This window comes from Ambystoma mexicanum, chromosome 5p (assembly GCF_040938575.1).
Source record: "Ambystoma mexicanum isolate Mex_15411 chromosome 5p, UKY_AmexF1_1, whole genome shotgun sequence".
NCBI classification, from domain to species: Eukaryota; Metazoa; Chordata; class Amphibia; order Caudata; family Ambystomatidae; genus Ambystoma; species Ambystoma mexicanum.
The window spans coordinates 214,035,582-214,059,471 of NC_090930.1; the positions used below are offsets into that span (position 1 = coordinate 214,035,582).

General features: G+C 44.5%; 1 protein-coding gene across 3 annotated transcripts in view; it reads left to right on the top strand.

The window, feature by feature from the left end:
- The window catches only part of LOC138480867 (probable global transcription activator SNF2L1), a 1,964,402-nt gene that overhangs the window by 1,703,983 nt on the left and 236,529 nt on the right, over positions 1-23,890 (top strand). For all 3 annotated transcript variants that reach the window (XM_069612650.1, XM_069612651.1, XM_069612652.1), the window contains one exon: positions 2,402-2,520. In XM_069612650.1, coding sequence (XP_069468751.1) covers positions 2,402-2,520 — 119 coding nt within the window. The remainder of the gene's footprint in view (positions 1-2,401; positions 2,521-23,890) is intronic.

Below are 23,890 nucleotides of genomic sequence, written 5' to 3' on the forward strand. Positions count from 1 at the left end.
GGACTGATCTTGTGTCGATTAACGCTCAGTAGGTAGTCTTATGGATTGGTCTGGTGAGTGTGCATGTTTGCATAGGACGCAAATACTCGGGAGCGTGGAAAGGAAGACGTGGGATGAACTGTCTGCGCAGTCTGAGGAACCTATTCCTCATAAGGATAGGAGGGGGCGTAGCGATAGCAGAATCGGAGATTACAGGTTGTGTGGGGCCTGGTCTGCGAATCTGCAGAGGGCAGAGTGGTTGAGGAGCATGGTGAGGGACACATGCAGTGAGCCGAGTGTGCAGCCTGAGGAACCCATTCCTTGTAAGGATCGGAGGAGGTGTAGACATAGCAGAATCAGAGATTTCAGATTGCGTGGGGCCTAGTCTGCGAAACTGCAGTGGGTGGAGTGGTTCAGGAGCATGTTATGGGATGCATGCAGTGAGCTGAGTGCATGGCCTGAGGAACCTATTCCTCCTAAGGATCGGAGGGGGCATAGCAATGGCAGAATCGGAGATTTCAGTTGCGTGGAGCCTTGTCTGTGAATCTGCGGTGCGCGGAGTGATTGAGGAACATGGTGTAGGATGCATGCAGTGAGCCGAGTGCGTAGATATAGGAACCTATTTCTCATAGGGATCAGAGGTGGCGTAGCAATGGTGGAGCCGACAGCATCGGCTGATAGGGGAATAGGCGGCAGTGGCCTAGGTGTGCGTTGAGGGAGCAGCCAGGCGCAGGGAGGGTGGAGGCACCACAGCACTTACCTGCGGTTTAAGTTTAGCAGGAGTCCCTGGAGGCTGGCTGGACGTGCATGGATGGTGCTGTTGGGGCTCTTCGGTTACGGGCTGTTGCCGGTCTCGGATCTGCCTGAGGTTGTTGCAGGACCCCGATTATGGGGTCCGCCCAAAAATGCGAGGCGAGGTACACGGCGGTCCAGTTCAGTGGCGCCATTGTGCGGCGCCTAACACCTGCACGCTCTACACCGTGCCCCTGGCCTGTGCAGGCTTTGCTGCATAGGTTGCAACATGCAGGTTTTAAATGAAGTGGCACCGCACCCTTGGCCTGAGTCCACACTGTCCTTGTTTTACGTTAATAAAGGGATACCTGGATCAATGGTGCAGGGAGACCGCATCTCCCCAGGCCCGGTGCTGCCTTCCCAGTTCTTTTGGGGGTTGGCCTCCCACACCATACATCATGGACACCAGTGGACCTTCAGGTACACAGCGTAAGTGCATTGATCTTCTTGACACACAGCATCAAAAGCCCTTCTTGTATGCAGCACCCTGGTGTGAGGCTAGTCATTTTTTGTAGGGCATGCCCTCTGATTCCTGTTTTGCAGGGCAGTTCCTGCTGAGGGTCTATTTTGCTGGAGTGAGGTTAAATCTGACCTCAAAAAGGATCAAATGAGAGGCAGCTCCTGCTGGCTCCGGTAGTGCTGAGTGCAGTAAGACAGCCAGTCTAGGGAGAGTACACATAGCCTGTTCAGGGCTGGGCTGAGCTTGTAGGCTTGACATTAATATGGTACCAATTTGATGTGGCTTTAATAATTATGAGAGATACTAACTTATATTTAAAGTTTACCTCTGCCACCAGGATATAAATTCTCATAATTGTGTAGTTTGAGAATAGAGGTGCAAATCTTAAATGCAGTCCCTGCAGTTAGGTGTCACTGCAGCTGTCAAGAAGTCAACTCTGACACCTGAACCTGCTCTCTGCCACTGGAGAGCAGACACTGCATATCAGGATACTGATTCAGCAGGGCACATGTGAACACTATGCTTTTGGCATGGAGTTAGCTGAAATGGGGGTATGGTTAGCAGGTGTCCCTTTCTGAGACAGAATGATCTGCATCATTTTATTTTTGAGTACCAATTTCGGTTGGGTGATATTGTATGTAAATATGTGCTCTGTAAAGCGCTTTGGATTAAGGCGCTATATAAATAACACATCATTATCATTATCATTTTAATAAAAATAAAAAAAACGTAGATTTCTGCATGCTTGCCAGATAGCAATTCATCACACCCTGTCAGATTGGGATCTCCAAGAAATGATTGTGTCAAGTGTGCATGATACAAATATTTTCACAAAAATGTTTCAGTAGACTGGAAGTGTTGCTTCATATGTAATAATAATATTATCGATCATTTATGTTATGAACACAAGTCTGTCAGCATAGACTTTGCATGTCTTTCTGCATTTCTTACCTTTCCATTCAGTGCTAAAAGAGTGCAGGCGCTTAATACATGGATGATTTGTTTTGCTAAAGTACACCGTTTGCAGTATACTAGACAGCTATAAAGTTTGGGGTACAGTATCAGCCGGTTTTACAGTACGGCCTGGCCCAGAAATGTACCCTGTGTCTTATTATTTGTCCCGTTTGCATTTCATATTTAAAAAATAAGATTCCCTTCTTTGTGTTTTAGCTGTTTTCTGGGAGCGCTGCAATGAACTACAAGACATTGAGAGGATTATGGCTCAGATTGAAAGAGGCGAGGCAAGAATCCAGAGAAGAATAAGCATCAAGAAAGCTCTTGATGCAAAAGTAAGATGTTATCAAATTTGTAACTGATCATTTTTCTAAGATCAGTAGTTTGTAGTTCTTTTGACATGTCACAGACTGGGATTTATGTGTGTTTGTGGGTGTAAATATGCACACACACAAATGAGCATCACACATCAGCTAACTAGACCCAAAGTGCTGTAGTCTCTCAGCTATTGGACTCTTCCCCTTGGATGACATACCAGTTTCTCTGCCAAACCTATAGAAAGCAGACCCCACCCCGAAATCCCAATATCCATCATTCATTCTTGAGAACTCTACTCTCCCTAGCCCCCAGTGTCATCTCCCTCCCACCCCCTCAGAACCACTCTGTCCTCTCTTTCCTCACTTCACACCCATGATTTCTCCACCGAGGCCCCTTTGCTCCCTCCCGGTACTTCGTATCCACCCTAATATCCTTTCTAGAAGCCCCCCCCCCCCCCCGTGTGCTCGCTCACCTAACCACCCTGCTATACACGCCCCCAGCCTTCCCACTCACTACACCCTCTCTCTTGCATTCTCATCAATGCTAGATCCGTCACAAAAAACAAACACATTATCTTTACTTAATTTCGTCAGAAAATCTAGACATCCTCTTCATTCCCGAAACCTGGTTCTCTGACAACTGTTCACACATAAAACTTTTCTGCCTGGATACTCTTTGATAGTACACAATAGACCTAGCACAGCAAGGGGGGATAGCCTTACTCCACAAACCTCATCTCACAGCCCTACACACTGAGATTCAACCATGCGAAGCAGACTGTGAATCCTTACTAGTTAAATTCAAACTCTCTCCTTCCGTGACACACAGCTTCCTCCTCATCTACAGATCCCCTGGCTATAATAGAACGTTCGCAAATAATCTTAGCGGTCATCCTGATCTCTCAGCCGTCACTCATTAGGCTAGGAAACCCCAACATCTGGTTTGACTCCACTTCAAACCACATGACCTGACTGCTCCTCGACAACTTAGAAGCCCTCAACATGACACAACTTGTATTCGGTCTCACCCACTCAGCCGGATACACCCTTGACACTGTATTCCGCTCCACTGTTTTAATCTCCCCCTCCATCTGCTCGCTGGTATGGACAGACCACTCTGCTATCCTTTTCTCCCTACTTACCCCTCGTCCTCCCCTGGCCTCCCTCTCCAGACCTCTTCATGCTATCACCCTCTGGAACAAGGTAATCGTCTCCACTGACCTAGCTAACTCTAAAGGGAATCCCCTTCCATCGAATGCTGCCTTCCTGATGCTCTCTCGTCTCTCACCCCTTTCAGATGATCCACCTGCAGAGATGGCAGTTCTCCAAAGTAGTTCACACCCTTCCTCAAATCCCTCACAACCCTCAACCACCGCCTAGAATGCAAGTGGCGGATTGACACATCCCCCCCTTAACAGGACCAGCCTAGCCAGACAATTCAGGGTCTACAGAGCTGAAGTAAGGAAAGCCAAAAGATATTTCTATGGTTCCCGAATCTCTAACACCCTCAACACAGCAAAGACTTCCATAAGATTATTGCTGAATTCAAGGCCCCTCCCTGCTCCTCCACCTCCCTCCACTTGCAACTGCTCTGAAATGTCCTGTCAGGACACTGCTTTAACATTGGCATCCAAAGGAACCTCACCATCAGCTCCATACTAGCATCCTTCCCTTCCCACCCACCTCATCCCTCCCCCTCTCTCCCTGTCCTACCCCCTCACAACGTCTCTTCCAGTCCTTCTCTCACATCCAGAATTCATGAGGCTTCCCTCCAGCAGCAGCCCTTCAGGATCCCCTGGAGCCCCTCCTTCCTTCCAACTACTGCCCAATTTCAAACAACTGTTACATCGCCAAACTCCTAGATTGCAAAGCATACTCCTAACTCTCTCTTTACACAGACTACCACGGTCTCCTTGACCCTGCCTGGCTTCAGACCTCTCCACGGAACAGAATCCCGCCTTTTCTCCCTCTGAGATACATGGAAGAAATCAGCAGACGCTGAACGATGCTCTGCACTTTGACCACTCGGCAGCATTCAACACCATCAACCACACCACCCTCATTGACATACTCTGCTCCCTAGGCATCAGGCACTTGGCCTTAAGCTGGATCCCTCGTTCTTCTCCAAATGATCTCTAATCACCATCCTTCTACCTTTCTCCTCAACCTCCCACCCTGTCACGCAGGGGGTCCCTCACAGAGCATCCCTCTCCCACCTCCTCTTCAACCTCTACCTTACTCGACCTTTCCTGCCACAATTACACCATCGACACTCAGATCATCTTCAAGATTCCAATCTCCCCTTCCTCCCCTCACTCTGACTTAGCCGCCTGCCTTACGGATATAGACCGCTGAATTATGATCAACCACATCCTCCTCAATCCAGACAAAACCGAAATCCTGATCTGCGGTAAGACTGCACTCCTTCTCCAAACCTCTGCCTGGCCACCGTCTCTAGGTCTCCCCCACCCGCACGCACTGCATCCACCTCAGTAAAGAACCTAGGTTGCACCCTCTACTGAGACCTTACTCTCTGTAGCCACATCAACACTGTCTTCAGTTCTTGCCCCTATCACCTCTGCATCCTCAGGTAAATCTTCCCCTGTCTCTTCTACCCTTTCAACTTCACCAGACTAGGAGGCACTTAATTCTTGGTTCATGCTCCTACTATCTGGAACTCCGTTCCCCTTGACCTCTGCCTTACCTTGAAGAAAGCCCTCAAAACCTGTCTCTTCCCTCCACCAACCTTATCCCCCCCTTGCCATACTAAATCCATTCCCATAACCAGAGAGCTCTCGCACTCAGAGGCTCAACCATGTAACCTCTCCTTAGACCACCAAAAGGAGATGGGGAGACACTCACAGACCCCCCCTCCCAATCAGGCTAAGCCCTCCAGACATCGGACCTGCTCATCAATCTCGGCTAGGTAAGATACAACACCCTCTTCCTTCATCAATGATTTCATTCAGCAAGCAACCTATAAGATACAACTCACCCACTCCTTAAGGCTACTTTCACATTCCTCCAGTATGCTAACCCTGTACAAGTATAGTATGCATCCAGATGACAAACACTTCAAGTGCTCTAGATACCCGAGCAGCATAGCCACCTCTCGAACCCAGCCCATTGCATATTGCAGAATGCAACTAGGCTCTAATGCAGACAACTGAATATGACATTGAAGGACTCTTTAGACTCTAGGTACAGCATCCTTCACCCATACATTATCTCAGTATTATACTTCCACCATCTTATTTGACATAAACACAGAACACAGCCCTTACTCCAATTTGGTGCACAAAATATAGTCCTTTGAAATCATAGCTCTGTGTTCAGCTGGTAGATTGTACTGACGATCATTTTGTAACTCAACAAGCTATTGACCCCAGAATAGTGCAAGCGGCTAATCACAGATTATTCATTGGAGCTCTTCGAGTCCAAGTCCTTCAAGAATCTATCTGCTTCAATGCTTAGCCAACGTACCAACCCTGGGCACCTGCCTAGTATGCAGATCATGCATTAACCTTTCTATCTACCTACATAGGAATTCTAGCTGAAGGCACGGCTGCAAACTCACACGCACTTGCCATCATACACCTCTTGAACACACTTCGCACAACCCCTCTGCTATAAGAACGTTACAAAAATGTGATACGTAGTTGCAAACATATCCTCTTTCCCACTCTCTCATACACCCTCTACCCCACTTTTTACCACTTATCCACATGCCAGCTCTACATGGGTGGGCAGCAAGGACTGGGCCACCCCTCACACCCTAAATATTGGCCAATATGCAGACATGCATATTAGCACCTCCTCAAACTTTTCCCATACTTGGATTCTGGTCCTCCGAGGGCGTTCAACCGACAACGCGTTGGGACCATACTATTGGTGAAAGGCACTTTACAAATGTCTTAGTACTACTACATATTCAGGGCACTGCTTGTTAAGGGCTTTGGTGGTAAGAGTTAAGATGTCTGGTCCGCCCCCCCCCTATGAATGTTGACTCCAAAGGTGGTCACCTCATGAGACTCAGCGATTCATCTTGAATGTGGTTGCACGATTTTGGTGCTGCCTAATCTTGTGCCTCTTTTTTTTTTTTACAAGGTTAAAATAAATAATTTTAAAAAATAGAAAAGTTATTAAGAACACAAAAAATCAGAACAAATCACAGTTTCAGCCTTCTGCCATTCATTTTTCCAAAGACCAAAAAGGTCAAATTTTGTTCGACCGCACAGCCGAAACCTCTGGATGGATTTGGACCAGGTGTGAAACAACTTGGGCATGAAGTATAAACTTGTGACCCTCTTGTGGTTTGGGGTTATTCCGTTTAGTTGATTTTTAAAAAATATTTGACTTAGAAGGGAGTGCCCGTTCTCCAAAATAAATAGCTATATCTTGGGTAAATTGCTAAGAAACCAGGTGTTTATAAATGAAACAGCCACCATCTTTTTTTTTCAATGCAAGAGATAGCCCCGATTATAGCCGAGGGTATAGGAAAATAAAACACAAAAAAAGTCCTATGCAGGTCAAAAAACATGCAAATGCCATCAGGGTAGAGGAAGGGGCCGAAAGGGGAAGAGGACACCAGGTGAAATTTGGGAGTTGTAAGGGGGCTAGAGACCAAGTTTGCAACATAAGGAAGGCTCAAACATTTTTTCCATGCCCTCGGCTATAACCTGGGGTAAACCCGCGAATAGCCAATATCTCAAAGAAAACTGCATCACAGAAACACTGTGTGTTGTGGGGGGAATGGGAGAGGACAGGGGAGGGGAGGAGGCCATCAGGGGTGGGGGAAGCTTGCACAAATGAGGGGGGGGGGCACCTGGTCAGGGTCTGGGGGACAAAATACATGTTTTTTCGGACACATAGCTGCGGCTGTCTGTAGTCCATACCCCGGAAATAGGCATCTGGCACGCCCATCAATGCAGTAACGGGACCAACCCTGCTTAGCTTAAAAGTGAGGAAGGGGAAGGCCATGTTGCCTAATAAATTAGCACAAGTTACAAGACCACCTAAAGCAACATTGACTGAGGGGGCTGTCACCTTCCTCGCTTTGAAGGTAAACAGGGTTGGTCTTGATTACTGCATGGATGGGAGACAGTCCACAAGTCCATATTCTCGGATGCTGTGTGTTTTCTAAGTTTTAAATATCTCATAACACACTAAGAAAACACACGGCATCCACATAATTTTTTTAAACCGTGCAGCTATCTCTGGGTAAGGAGCATTGAGAATTGCTAATCCAGCAAACTAGAGTAACCTTTTGTTTTATTTATATATATATATATATATATATATATATATATATATATATATATATATATATATATATATATATATATATATATATATATATATATATATAATGCCACAATGTGCTTTAAATATCTTCTATGGTCCCTGTGCTCTCTGAGATACAATTTCTCTGCCTTTTGCTGAATTCTGGTATTCATAGTCTCCCTGTCAAGATGGGGGGAATAATGCCCAATTGTAAACTTTTTTCCTAACATAGTTCTACAAGGATTTATATATTTGAGTGACACTATGGTATGTGTACTTTTCAATTATAAAGCAGAGTATTGTTGAAAGCCAGACATTGGGGTGAGGAGCAAAAATGATGAGAGGGCAAGTAAGTCATGCGTATTTGTCCATGATGTGCCAAGAGAGGTTTAATTCCTGGACACTGGTGCAGTAATTCTCCCTTGATTCTGACTGCTTTTCATGCACAAGTAAAAACGCATGTGGATGGACAGCATATCTTTTTTACAGCGGGCGGATGCAACCCATTGTTTTTTTTTAGGTTGGCAAGCTTGCTCAAGTATTTGACTACCAGGATTTTACTTAGGTTGTCATGTACCCAGTGCCGATGTTTACCCACAAGACCACAAGCACATGTATGGTACTAGGATTTTGTTTTCCAGGGAACATTTCACTATACATTGCTGGTTTAAAAGGTGCGCACCTTTTATACTTTGGAAGCATATTTATTGAAACATTTCATCTCTCAGGTTATTTTTCTGGTGTTCATTAACTTTTTGGTAGGCGTAGTCGAAAGCAACTTCTTTGTGGAATTGAGGTGTGGCTTGAAACGCTTAGTACATTGCTATATTGGCACAGTGAGAGGTCGCTGAGAGGTTCTTTCTTCTCTACCCCGTGTCAGACAGTAGACAAACAGGCGATAGGGCTGGGTTTGGCCCCAGGCAGCAGTGGTGAACATCTGTGGACCCTTCGTGGCCCTGTGCCCTGGCAGTCTGTGGCGTGACGTGCTTGAGAGCTGGGTGTGGCTCTGGGCAGTGCCTTGCTATGCGCCTGGTCACAGTCATAAAATCTGCCCTGTCAATGACAAACGGTGAGAGCACGATCTGCAAACTGCAGGCCCCATTGGTGACAGGACTGGGGAGGTGCTCTGAAGTTATCCCTGTGCAATGCCCTCTTCCCCTCCTGCCCGGCTGGGCTTGGTGCTCACGTTTGCCTGGCATTAGTGTAGAGGGATTTGGGAGGGGGGCCTGGAGCAGGCCATACTGGCTTGCAGGAGACCTCCGACAAATCTGATCTGGCAAGTGGGGCTTTAATCCACTGTTAGAGGCAGCCAAAGCGGGTTATAAGAGGTTAACTCCACATTTATTAAGTGCTTTTACATCTGGTGCTTTGCCAGTCTTTGGTTTGGTGGCTGTAATCTGCAGGGGCACCTCTTAGTTGATCTGTATTGGCTAAGTACTTAACATAGCAAGACAGTAAAGTGCACCTTAACTGTAGTTTGCGCAGTTGCCGTGGAGGAAAAAGAACCTCGGAAGTGGAAGTGGTCCGCTGTGGTCCGCTGCATGTTGCAAGTGACTGCAAGGTATTGTGTTTATCTGCCTCTAACATATTAAATATACCTTTACACCCAAGTAATCATATAATATCTTCCATGCTTCACTGGTCTAATGCTCTAAAAAGCATGCCCGCCATTAGAAGGAAGTTCCCACTGCACAGGGAGCAGCAGAGCGGCATGTGAATCTGCCTCCAGTGTAAGTTGGCATTGTCTCTGGTGTATGTAACAAAAGAAGTATCGAGGAAGCAGTGAAAGGAAAAATCACTGCGTACTTAAAACCGAGGCAGCCGGTACTTATTGAAGTTGCTCCCAGGGAAGGAAACATGGAAATGAGCTCTTCCAATGGGCACCCTGCTTTGGATGTGTCTGTAATCAACCCCATTGACGATCATTATTTGCTGAACCTGTCTTAGCCTTCAGAAGGACTCAGTAATGGCTTTAAAGAATGATTCGGAAGGACTGCAGCCTGCAGTGCCTAATGACAATAATGACATGGGTATGACCGACGCTCTGAATGTATCCAGTACACCTGATTTGGCCTGCTTTCATGAAAGCAAATATGTGTCTTCACAGGCCAATAATAATCCATCTTCTTCCTCTGCTGCTCCCGATGACGAACCTCATCCGGATCCAAATTCCTTATTATTTCAAAGGCACTTTTCTTTTCATGCAATAATATGTTCAAGGAGCAACAGGTGATACAAAATGGCCTTGTTCATTTGGTTGATGATGTTCTTCACTATAATTTGAATGGCAGAACAGGTGCCTAATTTCTCTAGATAGACATAGCTCTCACTTCTGTTGTGAGCGTTCCTGATACTGGTAACTCCCGGCGTTATGAGCCAACTTCACCTGTTCCTAACCGAGATAAAAGGGACAGTCACAAACAGAAACCTGGACTTATACGATTAAAAAGAAAAAGGAAAAGAGCTCACAAAAATAAATTGGAATCTTTGAGAAGACATCCATCTACACAGAAGAAACAGGCTACCGTGGTGACAAATCAGTCTCAATCTCTAACAGCGTCCTTACCCGAACTTCCTGAATGCAGTGAAACTCAGTCTCGATTTGAGTTGGTGCCAACTGTAACTCAAAAGGAGCACTCTTTAGTGGCCCCTTAAAATCTGCCAGCCCTACGCTAGATTCATGGCTATAACATTTTTTTTAAAAATCAGCAGTAATTGAGCTGTGCCGTCAGTGATAAGGATTTACGAGTGTGTGAATCAATGTATAAATTATGAAGGAGACCTGAGAACCAAGAAGTTATGCCTCATCTTCCTGTCAAATCTAGAGTAGTGCTAACACATTCTATCGACGCTGTTATGAATGGCCATTACACTGATCAAAAGGGACCTGTTAATACATTGAACAAGATTAGTATTTCTGACTTATATGCTACATCTTGAAGCCCCTTTTTGAATCGCTACAATACTCTTGAATGGTTGCACCGTATATAGCACAACTATATGTAATTACTACGAGTGGTATTCCACTATAAGAGCTTCCTCACAAGGCCATTGAAGCGTATTGGGCTATTATTCACTTTGTTTCTTCCATTATAGCTGACTTGGCAATGCCATTTTATCAAGGTTTTTTGGACATGGGGTATGAGCTAAAACGAATCACTTCTTTGGCTCAGTTGAAAAATGCACGACCAAAACTCAAAGAAAGCCCTATTACATTTGCAGAAATTAATGTGTTGGCTGAAAAATGTGTGATGGATATTCATGCCAATCATTGCTATGTTCAGAGCAATGATGGCCAAACCCTGGGAGCAGCGACTTTGGTGATGTTTCTTGACCTATTGACGGTTACACTGAGGAGTTGGCTATAATATCTTGGAATACTGGAGGCTACAACTCATTTGCATTCAAACCTGAGGGTCATTCCTTTTTGTTGGATGCAGACTTATTATTTCTGCAAGAGACTTGGCTGATTAAGGACTTTTTTGGATGGTTATCAAGTTATTCAACCGAAGGCTGGTAAGAGTCTAACGGGTAGACCTTTTGGTGGCCTGATCATTGGAGCACAGAACTATTTATCCTTAGAAGACTTTGTGCCTGCTTCTTGTAACCAACACATATTAGCTGGTGTTTTGACTCTTAATTAGACTGTGTCCACCAAACAAATATTGTGTATCAATGTATAAAATACTCCAGATCATGTGAACTCTACATCGAATATTGCATTGATTGAATATTTTATAAACAAATGGCTTTGTATTCATAGCCAAAGAGATTACATGGTGATGTCCTTTTTATTTTTTACATTTTTTTAAAGTACCACTGATGTGGATTGTGATTCTGATATGGTCACAAATGCTTTTGGAGTAAAAGCCATTAACTATGATTGTGATGATATGGATGAGGCGATATACAAATGGTTTTCCTTTATCTCTGCATATTGTTTAAAACAGCTACATAAAACACGTGAAACTCATTGTGCTTTTCATTATACATGGTCCAATGGAAATTGTTGATTATGCATTGATATCTAATAGGATTTTTTATAATATTGTATGTGACAGCATCATGCAGCAAGACACACACAACATAATCAAAGTTGTAACAAAAGTAGTTTTATTAACTTAAATGTGAGGATGGTTGAAGGCTTAACTTGCCCTATGCTGAGGTGGGATTTCCCTACCTAAAGAAACTAAGGAAAGTCTGAGTGAGAAAGTACAATGTAAAAGTCTGTTTGTGTCCAAAAACCTATACTTGGCCTCACAGCTAAAGCTAAACAATGTGTAGGGATGTCAGCAACAAATAAATAGTGTTCTAAATACAGTTTGGCGCGTCTCCCAGCTCTAAGGTTGCTGTCCAGCTCCTTTTCCTTGAGGTTCCCTTCCCCAAGAAGACAACACAGTTCCAAAAAGGAATCTCGAGGTTCCCTTCCAGAAGGCAGCAACAAAGATCATAAGGTTTTAGGTTTCCCTTCCCCATGACGTCATCTTGTCCAACTTGCCAACTTATACTTTGTTTCAGTCCCTCAATATTCAAAGCCATTTCCACGTCAACTTTACACTCCTTCTGGTTTCTTGACAATTCAAACAGTTTGCTTTCTTCTGCTTCACTTCAGCAATCTCGTACATACACTTGAATTTTCTCTCTGTATGTTTCTTTGGCTTTCACAGATATGGTATCCTTGGTCTAGGCACAGTTGTTGGACCACACAGTCCACCCATTACAGGTCACGTAACCGGTAACCATAGGCTTTCTTGCCCACATCAGTTCTTTTGTAACTGCACCCGGGTTCTGGTTCACATTCACTTGGCTTTCTCCTTGACAGCCTTTTGGCTTTGCCATAATGTGTTTTCCTCTTTGCCAGTCTCTTGACTTTGCCACAATGTGTTCTTTCATGCAGTTAACTTCGTGGTGCTCTTTTTCCTTCACCACATTACTTTCACATGCTTCACTAATATCCAATACTTGCTTTTCAGTGCATTTCATAAGATATGTTCTTTGCTTTCAATATATTGTACGTCTACTTCATACACATTTTTCTTATATTCATGGGTTTGTCAAAAGCTTTCACAGGCTTGTCAAAAGCTTTATTTATTTCGGTATCCAATAGTTCTTAGCTCTTATTCCTTTGCTTACAGTTCATCCTATTCGTATTGTTCACCACAATCCTTCACTTTGGGTTTACTGTATCTTGTACATCTCCTTTCTTTCATGTAGTATTAACTTTTTCCCTGTGACAGCCAACAGGAGCGCTCGATACGAGTGTTCCCTTCTGTACACTCAGCGGTCCCTGGCTGCTCCTACGGGTGGCTGCTCTCCTCTTCTTCTGCTGTGCATGAACATCTCTGTTGTACTGCGAGCCCCGCTTGCACTTCAGTCCTCTTTCTGTGGGTTTCCGCTTGCTCCGCTCACTTCCAGTGGATGCTGCTGGTAGCGTGCAGCAATCAGATTTCTTCCATGCCCTGTAGCTCCTGCTGCGGGCTACCAACCAGTGAGGCTCCCACTTCTGTGACCCTCTCACCACACACCCAGGCCTCAGCGCCACCATTTCTGCTGGTTACTTACCAGCATCCTGGCTTCCGAACAGGACCCTCTTTGGCAGCCTCCTTCTCCACAGGATTTCTCTCCCCTCAGGCCTGCAACGTTCGACCCGGCTTCTCTCCTGCTAGTCTCTTCTCTCTGGTTGTCTGCTCCACTTTTATACACCTCCAACCATTTAACAGGTTACAGATGTGAGTCCTCAAGTCCGATTGCCTGACCATAGTTAGTAAAGTTCTCTGGATATGCCTGACCCTCACAACAGTCTGCAGCCGTCTTCCTTGTCTCAGTACCAGAGTGGTGAAATGACATGTTAGTGTGTATCACTCATAGTCGCCAAGTCCTCGTCCCAATACTATAATGGTATGAATGAGGGGAAGTGAGTGACAACAGCATTTAAGGCTGGGGGAGGGTGAGGTTGAATATTACAAGGAAATGGGGGACATCATGTCTCACCTGTGGACATTTCTCCCCAATCCCCAAGGACCCTCCACCCAGGTGATTCCCCCTTGCCCGGGTCAGTATCCAAACGTGATGGCCTTTCCCTGACCACCCGAGAAGACGATCCAAGGGAAGTAGGTGTGAGGATACCCTCAGTTTTCTCACAAATATGAGTGATTTACATCTTGTCCCTACTTTTGTGAGTGATCACGTAGTTGTGACATTTTTTATGCTATGTAATTATAGAAAACCTACTAATTATTTAATTGGGAATCACTCTGTTAATCAGGCAGGCAATACAATCCATTGGACGGAATGGAATTCTGATATATGTAATGTTCTTAAGTTTGCATATATAATTGTAGAGGATTTCCCTATATTTAAAGACACAGTATGATATACTATGAGATTATGGAAAATATATTTGATCTCATGAGGACAAAGTCCCAAAACATTTTTTGTAAAGGGCCCACTTATGGCAAGGTATATGATCATCTTATTGCTTCAAGGAAAAAACTGCTTAAAAAAGATATTAGAAGGTTAGGGAAACGTTATAAAATGCCTACAGATTTGCAATGTCACACAAACAAACTTAAAAATAAGTACAAACGTTTTGTTCAAGCTCCCATCAGATCAATTTGCTCTGCCCAATGGACGCAGCTCTGAGAAATTCGGATACTCGTAAATTCTGCAACATCTACAGATCTTATACTGACTTTGATGCCAATAAATCTGAACTAAATCTGATTCTAGTTTGTGAATGGATCATGTATATTCAGCAATAACTATAATCATAATACTAATTACTATAATGTGGAGCAGAACTATGATAACATTGAAGATAAAGACATTATTTCGTTTTCAGTTGATTCGATTGAAAACATATCTGAACCCTGAACCCATCAAGGGTTTATATGTGCTTTGTAGAATATTCTGGTGCTTTTGACACAGTGGACCGCTAGCACCTTTGGGAAAAACTGGCGAGATGGGGTTTGCATCCGCTGATTATCTATTTTGCCAAGGCTTTATATTCTAAAACTACTGTCTAACTAAGAATGAACCAGGAAGGAATGCTGAGCTAGCCAATAGAAACTAATTATGGACTCAAACAGGGCTGCTCCCATGCTCCTGTACTGTACAATTTGTATGTCACCGACCTCCATGAGGATGTGGAGAAAGTTCTTAACTTTCCACCTCGTGTTGGTTCCGAGCATGTTGCTTGCTTGACCCATGCGGATGATACGCATTATTGACCATACTCTGATAGGTCTCCAATGCAGTTTATTGTCCCTGCAAACATGTTCTTCTGAAAATCGGTTTGTTATTAATAAAAAAAAAATCTTGATTATACAAGCCAACAAGAAAAAGAAAGCAAGCAACTTTGTTTGGAAGATTAACAATTAGCCAACAGAAGTAGTTAGCAAGTATGTATACTTGGGAGTAACCATCTTTGACACACTTTGGTTTAATATGCTTGCAAAAGTTGTGCAGGATAAAATACAGAAAAAATGTAATGCCATCAGAAGATTCATTACCCAGAGAGTTGGCTACTTGGTTGAAGTCTTGTTATCTTTATAAAACAAGCATTTTCCCTAGTACCCTTTATTGCCTTCAGATCTTTACCAGCAAAGAAATAGATGGGTTTACGATTCTAGAGGGGAAACTGTGGCGACTGGACTTAGGCCTTTCTAACTGCACCCCAGTTTAAGCTATCTATTGTGAAATGGGTTTATTTCCTACTTGTATTTCAAAAATAGCTATTACTGTTTTTTTTTATCTGAAAATGATAAATGAAAAAGGGAATGATCCTTCTATGTATTCTTGTTTCACAAACTGTGTTGAGCTAGACCGACCAACTGGTGCTCTAAAAAATTGGGTTAATGAGATCAAATCCATTTTTACGAACATTGATTTTCTTGTCCCTCCAGTTTTTAACCTTAGCATTGTAGAGAAAGAAAAAAAGAAAGCGCTGGTTTGGAGCAGATCTAATCATTTTTCAATACTAGCTAATACATCTTTATACTCCATATATGTAAGACAGAGTTTCCCCAACTATGCTCCAGTGAGTTACATCAATAACTTTCTAATTAAAATGTTTGCTGCTTTATAATGCAACTTTGGCTTGAACAACTACCTACATTTCCTAGACTTGGGCCTTGGACTGCGGTTCCACTGCAAAATCGCAGGTGCCATCTTTGTACTACGATGATAGAAACTGCTCGCCACTTGATGTTTACACAAGGGGTTATTTAAACTTATTTTATGACATAAACACAATTCAAAATGATCAATGTTGGTCTAGATTGTATTCGGGGAAACATTTTCTGCAGGATTTTGCAATGTTCTATGCATGAAAAGAAATCTTGAAATGTATTAACTTGTGATTTGTTATTTTACTTGCTTCTAAGTTTTTATTGTGATCAGGTTTTAATATTTGTATGTATTATGTAAAAAGATTTACGCATTCGTTCCATCCCCTTTCCTGCATCCTTGTGGGCGTCCCCCAACATAAGGTCGGTACCCGAAGTTTTGGCAGTGAAAATGTGAGCTTCCACTTTAAATTTAGTATAGCGTGGCGTGTAAATTCCCCCGAGGCCTCGCCATCCGGCACCTCATCCCAGTCCCTTTTTCCGCACGGATGGTGTCGGACCTGGCAGCTAGGCGCAGTAACTGTCTTCAACGTTCTGTGTGCTCCCCTTCTTTTGTTTTTCAAATTTCTTCACCTCCCTTCGGTGCCTTGCCTCCCCCGGCGCATGTCGGCTGCAGGAGGCTTCACGAGATGTGCATCCTGCGATCGGTCATTTCCAGCCTTGGACCCCCATGCGCTCTGCCTTCAGGGCATGGGGCCCAATCACAGCTGGGACGCATGTGCAGCTTGCAGCTCTCTTAATCAGTGATCCTTAAAGAATTGTCTTTCCCCTGTAGAGAAATCGTCCATTCTTCACCATCCGGTCATCTAGAGGACTCCTTCGACAGGACTTCTCAAGAGAAAGTAGGTTCTTTGTTTTCTAGGACCCTCCAGCACGGAGATTCCTTCCCTGGACCTTCGGCTGCGAAGGGGGCCTTGGACTCTGGTACTGGCAGCAGAGCTGAGGCCATTAATGCTACCGGATCACAAGCCAAGGGGCCCAGGGGCTCTTCTGGGTGATCTACCAAGGGGCGTTCCAGCTCTTCCACTTCTGCACCTGTGTGCAAGGGGCTTTCGAGCTCTAGTTCCAGGCGGCAGCTCCCCACCTGAGGGCTAACAGCCTACCAGAGCCATCTCTCATGTTGTGATGCAGGGGGATGATTCGACTACCAGCTCGCTGGTAGAGGGTCCTAGGCCTACCGGAACCATCGCCGAGGTCAGCACTCCTGCTTCTGATTCGGGGTACAAACAGTCTCCGGCTATGTCGGACATTGCCCGTAGTGCAGGGCCTTCGTGCAGGGCGTGGTGCAAGGCCCCAAAATGGCAGACAACCATGTAGTGGAGCCTGCATGGCCAGTGGCTGTCTTAGATCCTGACTCTAGGCCTCAGGCCCCATCGCCTTCTGAATCGGCGACTTAGGGCAGTTCCAGTCCTCTTCCTTCAGGGGGCAGTGTCGAGCCCCTTGGCTCAGGTGGGTGGTCTCCGCAGGGTTACTTTTATGCCTCCCAGCCACTTGATACCCATCCCAGGTTTGTCGGTGCTTGAATCAGGACAGAAGGCCTCTTGTGACCCGGCTCTCTGTGGGGATCATTTTTTCTAGCGCTATCTCCAACTCATGAGCTTCCCGCAGATGTCAGCTTTCTGCAAAGACCTCATCAAGGAAGTTGTCCCCTAGGTGGTACCTTCAAGGCTTCCTGAATTGGGCCCTCCACCAGTCCCACCGGGATTCCCGGTACTGCAGCCTGTACCCGCTCCGGTCCAGGTCCCCCCTACTCTTCCAAGCCTTCTGGCTCCGGTGCCCATTCCACTGCTACCACCAACGCCCCCTCCTCAGTCCCCTCTGGACACACAGCCGCAGCCTGGAGCTGATCAGGGGGGTCCCCTCTGGCTTCTCTCATGCAGGACCCAGACTCCCGGGGATGGGGTCAGGGGCGATGGCGTACAGTAAGAGGAGTCTTCTGCGTCCATGAAAGAGTATCATGACCTTCTTCAAGGACTAGCAGAGTTTTTGAGGGTGCTCCATCCTGAACGGGCACCCCAAGAGCTGTGAGTGCTGGTGGAGGTCCTGGCCCTACGCGCCACGGGTCGCCTGGGCCTCCCACTCCAAAAATACATCCTTTCTCTAGCCAAGAAGGTCTCGGAAAAGCCTTGGACCAATGCCCAGATGAACAAGAAACTGGACGGCTGCTTTCTGCTGCTGGATGGTGAACCAGTACTTCTGGCATCCCACCATCAACCACATACCCCTGTTGTTGTGGCTGCGTCTTTGTATTCAAAGCCTTCCTCTTCGTCCTCTGTGGCTATGGCCACCGCCAACTGTTTGTCCAAAGAGGACAAGGCCCTCAAGTCTTTCGGCAGGAGGTGCTACCTCAATGCCAGGCTACACCTGCCCCAGGCCAACGCTGATGCTATCCTTGCTGCAGCTAACCAGAAGCTGTGGTGAGAGATTGGGGAATTCCTGCTGAACCTTCCCCAAGAAAGTCAGGCCTCCTTCAGACACAGCCAGCAGAGGCCTCTGCCTGGGAGTCGAAATGAGGCAGACAGAGGGGACGCAGCCACACATTCTTCTGCAGATGTGCAGGAGTGGAGCCTCGACCTCCTGTTCAAAAGGCCCGGCTGTTTCACTCGTCCACTGATGACAAACTTACAAAAAAGAAAACTTCCACCCAGACCGCTAATTCCTCGACCATCTTGAGGAAGCTGGGGCCTAAAAATCATTTCCACAGAGCCAGGGCAGGTCTGACTTCGAGCCTCGTTACTTCAGAGGCTTCAAAGATTTTCGGGACCGCAGGTCTTGGTGGCCAGACAGATCCCCCAGCAACCACAGGAGGAAGCAGCAGAGGACCTTGCAGGGATTTTTTTCGCTCCCCGTCCTCCACTCGCACCTCAGATGGCAAAAAGCAATGACGTCTTGGTCAAGGAAAATAGCTTGCCTGAGGGGGTCCGGATGGCTCTTCTTGCGAGCATCTGGAAGAATTCTTTCACAAGTCCTTGGATTCTTTCAGTAGTCTCCACAGGCATCAGCCTTCCTCTTCCTTCTCTTCCGCCCTCCTCTCCTCCACTGTTGCAGACTTCTTTTGAACATGCAAGTGGTGGAACCGGAGCCTCCATTAGACAGGGGCTCCGGGTTTTACTGCAGGATTTTTGCGGTACCCAAGAACAACCAGGTGCCCCTCGAACGCTTCAAGATGATCACTCCCCAATGCACTGTATTTCAGGGGTTTTGTTGCATTAAGTTTCTCACTTTGACTGATCATTAACTAAAGTTTTTCATGGAATAATATATATATATATATATATATATATATATATATATATATATATATATATATATATATATATATATATTCAATGAAACAACTTTGTTAAAGGGCGTTATGGTTAAGTTGCACTAATAAAAACATATGAAATTCAATGAAAACACTTTGTTAAAGGGATGCTATGGTTACAAGTAAAACTGAAAAACCTCAGAAATTTGCGAGTTATGGTAAGCTAAGCAACCATAACTCGCGCCACCACTGTGCACTGCTAAGACTAACACCCAGGACACCAAAGATGACATCACAAATGTCATTGATGACATCACTGATGACATCACATGTGAAATTAATTTGATCAAAAGTCCCTACAAGGGGTTGTGTTTATAATGTTGGTAACAAGATGTCAGGGGTGATCGGGAGACCTATCGTGAACTACTTAATTGATTAAAGAATGTACTCATCTAAACAACGTTGTATTTGAGTGTTGTTAATACAGGAACCTAATCATATATAAACATAGGGAAGGGCTGCAGCATGCATCATAGAAGTACAATATTTATAATTTTGTAATTTTGGAAAGTACGATAATGAATGCTATTTTATGTGAGTTTTGAGTAATGTTAAACATGTAATAACTAGCTAACAATTCAAGACTTACTACACTTTTGCTAGTACAAATAATACAAATATGAAGAACCACAATGCATACAAATCCAAGGCACATACAGGTAAACTAAAGTAAGGAAGAGACAAATAGCATCATGAGAAAATGTTGATAACATTAAAGTTTATCTTCATGTATACAAATGAAATGTGTGTTTGAGGCCTGCTTATTTCCCCATGTATGTGCACCATCAGCTGAGACTTGTCCCGATGTCTGCGGACCACGCAAAAGTCAGCGGACTAGCCTCCGATTGGCCGGGAAAATTGGCTGACTTTTGCGCTGTCCGCGGACATGGGGACGCGGCTGCCGATTGGGTGGTGGGCAAACGTGAAATGCATTGGTTTCCACAAAACGCCCGCCATGTGGGATTCGCAGACTTTTTTTGGGGTCCGCGGACAGCGCAGCAAAAACATACAAATAAAAAAGCAACATTGCACTTACACAAAAACTGGTTGTTTCACCCCCAACAGTCCGCAAACACTCCAGATGTCCTGGGGCAGTCCTGTGGTGTCCGCGGACACTTTAGATGTCCTAGGACATCTGTACCTATTTCTATATTACAGGGTTGGGGAAAAGCAGTTTGTGGATGACTTATAACTTTAGCGCCACTCAATAAAACTGCATGTAATTTTGCAATTTTATTCTAGACCCAATCCTGAATGATTTTGCAAAGTTTTGTGGGATTCTGTCAAGAGGGGGCAAAATTAGAGGGGGGGGAGGTCCCAAAATATTGTAAAGGCAAATAAATATGGTGTCATTTGACGAATCTGCACAACATTTGGCAAAACGATTTTGGATCTAGATATAAATGGTTTTCTAAAGTTTGGTGGGATTTTCTTAAGAGAGGGCGAAATTAGGTGGGGGTCTCAACATTTTTAGATGGCTTTGTTGCTCTTTGACGAATGTGGACAAATGTTTTGAGAAAGATTATAGACCCAACCTTCAATGTTTGTGTAAAGACTGAATGGATTTTGTCAAGTGGAGGCTGAGTTATATGACTATTGTACGTACATACATTTTGACACTTTTGAAAAAATAAAACATGGGCGGATTTCGAGCAAACTCGTGAGGAGCATTGGCAAGAACATTAAAGCATGGTTTTGCAAATGAGCCAGTGTTTTATTTTTTGACAAGTGTCATAATGTAGGTACAAAAAATAGTCATATACCTTTGGTGACTGAGGTATACCCTTTTGCTGTGGGCAGTAGCCATATTGTCTGGGTCATGACATAAGGTCATGTCGCGGCCAATCTGGCTACTGGCCATTACCGCAAGGGACGTAAAATGGTGTTAAAGTGGCCATGTCCACCTAGGACCAGCTGTGTGGTGAAGTTATTCAAAAGTAGGATAGATTTGAAAGGGAAAAATAATTTGCTCATGCTGATATGGTCATGGGTTCTGCAAGCTGCCATTGAAAGGGAAGAGGGGCTCTGTACGGAGCCCCGCCTTCTCTTTCCATGGTGGCCATCTTGGAAAAGAATTGTTCTTCCTACTGTAGGAAGAAAAATCTATTTTTTAGCACCCCGGCTTCCCGCTTTGGGAACCAGGGTTGCTAATGGCCTTTATCCCCCATTGCAGGGGCTGCAATGGAAGATAATGTTCTGCTTATTTATTTATTTATAACACGCTAAAGCCCACAGACATCAGGGCGCACACAGACACACTCTGCTTGGGCCGATAACGTGGCCTGCCGGGCTGTTATTCCCTGTTGCGGCTGAAAAATTGTGTTCAATTGGCCATGTCCACCTGGGACCGGCTATGGGGTAAAGTTATTCGAAGGTAGGAAAGGTTTGAAAGGGAAAAAAATGTGCTTGTGGTAATATGGTCATAGAGTTCTGCAGGCTGCCATAGAAAGGGAAGAGGGGCTCTGTACGGAGCACCGCCTTCTCTTTCCATGGTGGCAATCTTGAAAATGGATTGTCCTTCCTACAGCGGGACGCCCAAGGCGTCTCGTTGTAGGAAGGAAAATCCTTCCTTACTACAGCGAAATGCCACAGGAGTCCTGCTGTAGGAAAAAACATTTTTAGCAGCCCGGGTTCCCGCTTTGTGCATTTCACTTTGGTATCTTTAGCCTTTGGTACACTTCCAACAGTGGTAAAGAACTGCCACACCCATGATTCTCTCTTGGTGCTAGAGGTAGGCACGTCCTCTACCTCATCTTCTTGGTCCTCTTCATTGTCTTTGGAAGTACTGCGCTTTTTCTGTTGTGTAGGTTCTCCAGCTGGTGGTGGTGGTGGTGGCTCTTGGGAAGGAGGGAGGGCAATATCCGATGCCATTTTTAACAGAAATAGCAGTTTTACTTATATTCTTCCAAGTATGTACTGTGCACTAGATTGTTAATGGATAATGAGTAAGTATAGGTGTAGGAGCTGTGCAAGGGTACATTTTGAGCTTGATAGTTCCTATATCAGTTGAAAAATGCAGTTCCAAACAGTCTTCCAAGCATGGACCCGATTCCGAAATGCGGACGCCTTCGCAGACACGTTATCATGCTGCATGCGAGCGCATGGTCACGTGGCACTGTCCGGAAGGTCTGTGACGATATCAGACATTTGCGGACATTGACAGATGCAAAAACAGTGGAGAAAGTTGCAAAAAGTGTATAGAAGAGTTAAAAATGACATTTGTGATGTCATCTTTGATGTCCTGGGTGTTAGTCTTAGAAGTGAACGGTGGTGGCGCGAGTTATGGTTGCTAAGCTTACCATAACTCGCAAATTTCGGAGGTTTTTCACTTTTACTTGTAACCATAACATCCCTTTAACAATGTATTTTCATTGAATTTCATAGGTTTTTATTAGTGCAACGTAACCATTACGTCCCTTTAACAAAGATTTTTCATTGAATTTCTATATATATATATTTATAGTCTGGCGGTCACCGCATTATAGTAATTGAGATCATTTATATTATTTTGAAAATGGCAATTTCCAAATGTAGATCCTCTTTTCAGCAATGTTAAAAGCAGACGTATGGCATGCACATGCTACTACATGTTGGGATTGTAATTGGTTGTAATTGGTTATTTATAACATGCTTAATACCCAGAGATTTCCATACGCGGACCCGCGGATCGAACCTGTGTTGCTTCACATCATCTTGCTTCCAAGGCAAGCGCGTTGCACCTAATCTATTCTCCCGAGACTAGTCCCGGGAAGTTGTCAAACTGAATGGATTTTGTCAAGTGGAGGCTAAGTTATATGACTTTTGTACGTACATACATTTTGACACTTTTGAAAAAATAAAACATGGGCGGATTTCGAGCAAACTCGTGAGGAGCATTGGCAAGGACATTAAAGCATGGTTTTGCAAATGATCCAGTGTTTTATTTTTTGACAAGTGTCATAATGTAGGTACAAAAAATAGTCATATACCTTTGGTGACTGAGGTATACCCTTTTGCCGTGGGCAGTAGCCAGATTGTCTGGGTCATGACATAAGGTCATGACACGGCCAATCTGGCTACTGGCCATTACCGCGAGGGACGTAAAATGGTGTTAACCATTACGTCCCTTTAACAAAGATTTTTCATTGAATTTCTATATATATATTTATAGTCTGGTGGTCACCGCATTATAGTAATTGAGATCATTTATATTATTTTGAAAATGGCAATTTCCAATTGTAGATCCTCTTTTCAGCAATGGTAAAAGCAGACGTATGGCATGCACATGGTACTACATGTTGGGATTGTAATTGGTTGTAATTGGATATTTATAACGCGCTTAATACCCAGAGGTTTCCATACGTGGACCCGCGGATCGAACCTGTGTTGTTTCACATCGTCTTGCTTCCAAGGCGAGCGCGTTGCATCTAATCTATTCTCCCGAGACTAGTCCCGGGAAGTTGTCAAACTACACCGGCGGGCCGGTCCCTTTATGCTGTCATGTTTTATATATGTATGTAAGCAGGTTATTGTGAGACTTTCTGAACATAAAGAAAACAATATTGTTTTGTAGTGTGTAGCTAGTTCCATAGGAAACCAGAAAATTGAATTGCTAATAATTTGTGACTTGCAAGACGGAGTCTGCTGATATTTTGCAAACAAAGACTGGATAGTTTGTGAAGGATTCATTAAA